Below are 7,479 nucleotides of genomic sequence, written 5' to 3' on the forward strand. Positions count from 1 at the left end.
TAAATAGTGAAATTCAAGACCAGAGAATGAAATGGTATTGGAGACTAAATTCTGAGCACTCCGTACACAAAAGACCGTGAATGATGGTGAAAGCCCAAAATCCATTTGCAGGGTCCCTCTGTGGGTTACGCCTCTGGTGTCTCCTCTGACTGCTGACCAGGCGTGTGATAGCTTTGTTGTCAGAAAGTGCACTGGAAGTGGACTCATGCAGCTCGTCAGGCTAAAATTTAACACCTTATTACTTGTTCTCCCTTTTGCCCTATTTTAAGATCATTCTAGTTTTTATTATTTTCTGTTTTCTTTTCAACTTAGGTTTTTTGTTTTGTTACTGTTGCTGTTTTTTGTTTTTATATGCTTTTCTCTCTGAAATCCTCCATAGGTAACTGGATTCATCGTTTCTTGGCATTATGACAGTTCGTGGGCTAGAAATGGGGAACTAATAATAATGAGTACAAGGAAGAAGAAAAGGTTCTAAAATTGATTGTGGTGATGATTGTACAACCCTTTAATATGTTTAAATTATTGAACTGTATGTTAATAAAACTTTAGAAAATTTAAACCATATACATGTACTCTAGATGATTTGGGAAATAAGGTAACATTGAAAATCTAAAAAAAAAATTGAAAGCAGACTTATGTGAGAGGTGAACCAAAACCAAACCCACAGCTGTTTAACTGATTGAGCTCAGGGTGGACCTATAGGAAAGCTGCCGCAAAGGGTTTTCAAGGCGATACATTTTTCTGGAAGCAGATTTCTCCTGTGGATCAGCTCCTTCACTTCCGTGGAGTCAATTCTGATTCTCAGTGGTACTGTAGAGCAGAGAAGAACAGCCCCTGTGGGTTTCCTGTGCGATAAACCTTTACAGGAGCAGAAAGCCTCATCTTTCTCTTGAGAAGCAGCTGGTGGGTTCAAACCTCTGTCTCAGCTAGCTGGCTTGTGTGCTGAACCACTGCACCACCAGGGCTCTAATAACTGACAAGAAATTTACATAATGTTATGTCTTAACTCATTTTTATAAAAGTTAAGAGATTTCCAATTTGGAATTCAGAGAGTGATTGCCAATTTAAAAAATCACTCAATACCTTTTTAAAATGGAGGCAGAACATCTTTGCTTTGAAATGTGAAAAAATGTAGATTGTAAAAACTTTTTAAGGAATGATATTTATTATAAAAGACCTAAGGATGTATACTAAAACTTGTCTTTAAAAAACCCCTAATGTTTTGCTTCTGCAGCATCAGCCACCTTACAAATCCGCATAGAGTACTTTCTTAAGAGAACCTTACTCTCCATTATGTTCATAATAAATAATAATTTCTGGCATTCATTTGCTTTGATCAGCATTTTTGAGCAATTACTGCCCTGGGGTTACTGACAGGATCTATGACCTCAAAGAGCTTGATATTTTAATCTTTCCTTTCTCAAGTTTCTAGCGCTGTGTGTGTTCAAGCAAGCTTCTGTCTTCCTTCCCTAGTCTTAGCGTCCCTCCCGTCTATCTTTTCCACTAATGGAGTAATTTTTCTATAACATGAATCCGATAGTCATTTCTAGCTTAAAGTTTTAGTGGTTCATTCATTGTCCAGGATAAAGGCAAAACCCATTTTTCTAGTCTACCAAGTCTTACATAAGGGTGTTTCTAATGAAGTCTAGTCAGACCATCTCCCTTCGCTGCTCCCTCATTCAAACGAAGCTTCTTGCCACGTCCCAAACAAGTATTACCTTTTGGACCTTTGCGCCACTGTTTCTTCTGTCCAGCATGCTTTTCTCTCATCCTCTTGATGGCATTGTCAGGTGCCTACCTTTAAGGTTTGGCTCATAGGCCACTTCCAGGAAAACTACCTTAATTACCCCAGGAAGAAAGTCCCTTCATCGTGCTTCCATAGCATTCATGTATTCTAACCTATCTAATGTTGTTTTGAAGTGATTATGGAAGCATTTGCCCCTCTTACTAAACTCTAGTTCCTTGAAGGCAGGAAATATACTGCTTTTAGTTCTTTATTTCAAGTTTCAGGATCCATATTAATGTAGCTATTGTTTTGACTTTAACCAGTAAAAACCATTTGCATTTTGAACCCACTGTGTGTCAGGGTAAAACTGTGCTCCATAAGGTTTTCAGAGGCTGAGATTTAGAAAATAGATACCCATGGCTTTTCTCAAGATGCCTCTGAATGGACTTGGGCCAACAACCTTTTGGTTAAGCAGCCAAATGTATAAACTATGTATTACCACCCAGGGACTCATGTTTTGGTACCTTTAGGTGCCCTTATATGCATTTGTAGAGACTGAGAGGTATGCAGGCACATTTTTCGCTCTCCTCTAAATTATTTATTCCCAACCCCCAAAATGAACACCAGTTGTCATCTGAATATCAAATTCAATATTAGTCATTTAGCATAGTGTCATTAGTCAATGAATAGCACACACCAGAACCAGGACTGCCATGGTAATGGTGAGGCTGCTTTGGTATTGAATAGGGAGCTGTTGGGACTGAAGGCAGGATGACCAGGTGACTGACTGCACTGTCTTCTGCTTGTCAGTTCTCTGTCTTTAGAGATACTATACCTTTCCCCCGCAAAGGTAATCACATAGCCTAGTTCCTGAATGTTGTTAAGTAGAAAATTTCAACTGCTTTTTCAACAGTCAGCATAATTATATATTATACATTTAATATTAGACTATTGCAAATTTAATATCCTAAAATTCAACTTGATTAAAAACCTGTGTATTCCTTTTCTCTAAGGTAAGAACTCAGGGCCCTATCCTCACAGCAAGTGGCAAAAATCCTGTCATGGAGCTTAATGAAAAAAGAAGAGGTCTTAAGTATGAACTGATCTCAGAGACTGGTGGAAGCCACGACAAACGCTTTGTGATGGAGGTGTGTGCTTAGATACAAGCCAGCTCTATGTGTTTCCTCAGAAATATAGGATACCCCAGATTTAGATAAGGGGGCTTCAAAGAGTTCTTAGAAAAATACCATTATCTTTTCATTCTTTTTTTCCCCAAAACCCTTTTGAAGCCTCCTCAAATAATAGACTGAACTAGTTGTTGTGGCACTATTTGACTTTTGGTGCTTTTTATGTGGAGAGATTTAAATGAACACTTTATGGAGGAAATGTATGAACTAATTGAAAAATACTGTTGTTGATTTTAGGTAGAAGTAGATGGGCAAAAATTCAGAGGCGCAGGTCCAAATAAGAAAGTGGCGAAGGCAAGCGCAGCGCTAGCTGCCCTCGAGAAGCTGTTTTCTGGACCCAATGCAGCAAATAATAAGAAAAAGAAGATTATCCCTCAGGTATGAGTTAGCATTAAATCTTTGCAATACTTCAAAAATATTATAACAATTAAATTTCTTTCCCCTATCTTTGTACCATTTCAGCCTTTTCTGAACTATTTCCTTTTCTTAGAGTTGGCAGCCTTTTCTTTGGATTAGGTTAGGGAATAATAGAATAATATAAATCTGGTCAATGGGTCCTTGTTCTGTCATCTTCCTAGGCCCCTCCCCCCAAATTAAAGTTATTATTATTTTAGGAGGTGGGGAAGAAGTCTTAGTAAAATGTTGAGGTGATTTGAACTTTATCAGGGTATTAACATTATAGAGCTTCTGGAAATATTTGGGTCCTATTTTACCATAGTCTACAGGTGCTTTCCCCATTTCCTTTCCATATTTTTGTCCTTTGCTTTGTTATGGGTTTTAATTGGGGAGGTGGGGTGGCACAGTAGAATTTGACACTGTGTCCTTTGATTCATTATTGGCACTGGGGATGTCGATGCTACTGAAGGCCTCAGTTCACAACAAGGTACTTAGAAATTCTGGCTTTTGTATCCTTCACCATATCTTATCTTCCACTCAGCCAAGTTACACAGTCACACAATATATCCCAAACACATAGCACATGCACATTATGAGGAAAAAAGGCTTGAGTAAATAAATATGATACATTCTCTGTCTCATGAAGAGTTCTGGTGTACTCGTGTCTGAATATATCATGTGTTAGAACCAATCAAGTAAAATTACTAATATGAAATTTAGATTATTTAAACTTTTATGTTAAGTATTGTGTTCAATTTCTTTTACATAGGCTAAGCCCTTTGTAAGAGTAGAACACATCTCATTTTACAAATGAGGAAACCAGACCTCTAGTAAGATATTTGCTGTAGCAACATTGCAGTGGGGAGTGAAGCGGGGTGGTGGTGATGATGTACGATGATCCTAGTTGCCATCAGATTGGTTCCAGTGGAACTGTTCCCTTGAGTTTTTAAGGCTGTGACCTTTTGGAAGCCGATTTCCAGGCCCATCTTCTAAATCACCTGTGGTTGTGTTTCAGCCTTCAAGTTTTTGGCAAACGGTTGAGCATTCAACTGCTTTGTGTCACCCAGAATCTCTTAATTGATGGTGTAGTTTCCCTTTACAGCCATGCTCTTGCCCTTCAAGAACTTAGTCTTTCTACTGCTGCATTTCATATTGCTCTTAGACATGTGCTATGTCTTCATTTAAACTTCTTGTGTTTACTACATTAGATGGCAGCTTCAATTCTAAGGTTCAAAGCTATTACAGAAAACTAACTTTACTTGGACAAAATAAAAGTAAGGTCATTACAATTACAACAGTACACATAAAGTGGATTTTATTTTCTTAAAATCTATCACATAGAACAAAATATGTTCTAAATTACTACCAAGATAATCGTTACCTTGTTTGGTGTGTTTTCCCCCATGGGTCACCTTTTGTATTTGATCAGTTCCCATAGCTTTGGTCCTCCTTTCTTTGTCCTGTTTTTTGTTTGTTTGTTTTCCACATTCAAGTTTATAGCTGATTCTAGGTGATCTGCTGTTAGGATATTTTCTGACCCTGGACAGAGAATTCAGTGGATTTTGTACCTACATGTCAAGTGTCCATCATTACCTCTTGTAATCTGCCATCAAGTAGGTCCTGATTCATGTGACCCCTTGAACTAAGGAGCTGAATGCTGCTCTGTCCTGGCCTATCCCATTGATAAGTTGTGGATTGAACCTTTGTGATGCATAGGGTTTTATCGATTGGCTTTCAGAAGTAGATGGCCAGGCCTTTCTTCTTGTCAGTCATAGTCTGAAAGCTATGTTGCAACCTTTGAAGCTTTATATTAACACTCAAGCCTCCACTGACTGCTGTGTGGTGGCTGCACATGAGGTGGATTGGCTGGGCATCAAACCCACGTCTCTTGCATGGAAGGCAAGAATTCCACTACCAAACCACTGATGCCTCGCAGTTCTTTGGCAGGGCTAGCATGACTGAATGTAATTTGACCACTGAAAGTTGTCTGTAGAAACTATACTCTTTCTGCATAATCGTTCAAAAGGATATGCTTTTCACATGCTTTTATGTGCGCAGCATGCGTTCTCAGAACAGTTCTGTAAGGTAGATGTCATTTTCACTGTACAGCTGATAAATGTTGAAAGGCACTGAAGAGCTCATTCTCTCACATTACAACTCAAGTTTCTCAGTTTGTAGGTTAAAGAGGCAGTAGGATGGTCGTTCTTACTTCTGTCACTAATGAAAATGTGTTGTTTTTATCAGGCAAAGGGTGTTGTGAATACAGCTGTGTCTGCAGCAGTCCAAGCTGTCCGTGGCAGAGGAAGAGGAACTCTAGCAAGGGGAGCTTTTGTTGGGGCCACAGCTGCTCCTGGCTACATAGCTCCAGGTATAGTACAACCTCCATGAGTTTGCCTCCTTCTTTTGGGCCAACCTTTGAAGAACAGCGCCTTCTCCTTTTCTGAGGTTATCAAGTAAAAAATAGGTGTACACAGAAATTCAAAACAAGTGAGATTACAAAATTCCGTGGGTTTTCTCATGGAATCTGTTCAGGCTACTGGAGGGAAATGACAGAGGATTGCACTTGATTGAGGGAACACATTTGGACTTTAAGGAACCTGAGAGATGTACCAAAGAGAGAGGAGTTTAGACACTGAGCAGTAGCTACTCAGTGGGGACCTGGAATATATGTTGGGTATAACAGGAGAGAAAAACTGTTGCTAAGAGGCTACCTAGACTATTGCATTGTTAGCCATAATGAATAATGCCATATGGCATTATTATTAGTAAAGATTGGCATTAATAGCATTTGTTTAATAGAATATTTGGGAACCATGGACGATTGTAAGAGAGAAAGAACAGTAAGAGGAGGAACGTGTTCATACTGTGGCTTCATCTGGTTGGGTCTGGTTGCGGTGGTCTTGGAAAGTGTATCTCCTGTAGGACTATAAACAGGTTGTTGCCATTTGGTGTCCATAACCTGAAAGGAATTACTGTAGAAGACTCTGAGACTCAGGTTAAATAGCATTATACATTTCCAAGCCACATTGCTGATTGAAGTCAAGATTAGAACCTAAATCATCTGATTATCGACTAGCTTACTTGTAATTTCGCCTCTCTTTAATTCTTTCCTGGAATATATCTACAACCTGCATTTTTAAACATTAATTTCTCCTTTGATCTCTGGTCCCTTCTTTCTGTCATTTGATTCAGCTGCATTATGTCCTCTTAAAGTATATGAATGGGCTTAAAAATTCCATGAATAAATATATTGAAAAGATCATGGAAATTTTTCATGAGCTTTTTGAAGCAACTTTTATAAGGATTAGTTGTACTATTCCAAATTTGATGTGACATAAGTAGGGACTAAAAATGTGACAACTCTTTATCCCTCAGCAAATGCTTCCATCTATCCCTAAAAGCAGCTCATTTATTTAGCATACATTTCAATGCTTTTTCCCAAATGAGATTTGGAACTGGGCACTCACAGATGACCTGAGACCTAGCCACTGCCCCAGAGAATGCTTGCAGTCAGATGGGTTGGGAACTGGCACTTGAATAAACACAGTGTAGTATGGTGCAGGCTCAGTTGGACAACAGTACGAACCACCAGCATGGGAAATTGCAGAGAGGCTCCTGATCCTCAGAAAGAATAGTAGTTGCTCCGTGGGAAGAGGACGAGGTCCTGAGCAGCAGACCTGGACTGTAGAGAGAGATTTTAGTGTGAAAAGGCTTGATAGATTTGGTTCAGTGTGAAGGACCCATGCCTATTTTGTTTCCTTGGTTTACTCTAGAAACCAATTTTTCCTAGAGGTTTACCCATATGATTTTTTATTTATATGTTTTCAATAAAGATTTAAGATAGCAGCTTATATTCCCATAGTATTCTGATCCCGACAACAACACTGTACCGCAGCCTGGGTGGGAGGTTTCCTAGTCTACAGTTGAGAAAATGGTGAGGCAGATGTTTTATGTCCAGTGACATACAAGGGGGCTTCAAAAAGTTTGTGGAAAAATTGTACTAAAAGATAACAGTTCAGTCATGGTGCAGTATAGCACTGACGAAACAAACATCATTCCTCTAGTTCCTGAATGCCCCCCCCCTTTTATTAATCATTTTATTGGGGGCTCATACAACTCTTACCACAATCCATACATACATCAGTTGTATAAAGCACATTTGTACATTTG

The 7,479-nt window shown here is 39.0% G+C and overlaps 1 protein-coding gene across 3 annotated transcripts in view; it reads left to right on the plus strand.

Moving 5' to 3' along the window:
- Window positions 1–7,479, plus strand: part of LOC101661901 (spermatid perinuclear RNA binding protein) — an 83,240-nt gene that overhangs the window by 61,118 nt on the left and 14,643 nt on the right. For all 3 annotated transcript variants that reach the window (XM_045290204.1, XM_045290203.1, XM_004716469.3), the window contains exons 13-15: window positions 2,740–2,874; window positions 3,151–3,291; window positions 5,554–5,677. In XM_045290204.1, coding sequence (XP_045146139.1) covers window positions 2,740–2,874; window positions 3,151–3,291; window positions 5,554–5,677 — 400 coding nt within the window. The remainder of the gene's footprint in view (window positions 1–2,739; window positions 2,875–3,150; window positions 3,292–5,553; window positions 5,678–7,479) is intronic.

This window comes from Echinops telfairi, unplaced genomic scaffold (assembly GCF_000313985.2).
Source record: "Echinops telfairi isolate 266 unplaced genomic scaffold, ASM31398v2 ScPeMD7_32;HRSCAF=126, whole genome shotgun sequence".
NCBI lineage: Eukaryota > Metazoa > Chordata > Mammalia > Afrosoricida > Tenrecidae > Echinops > Echinops telfairi.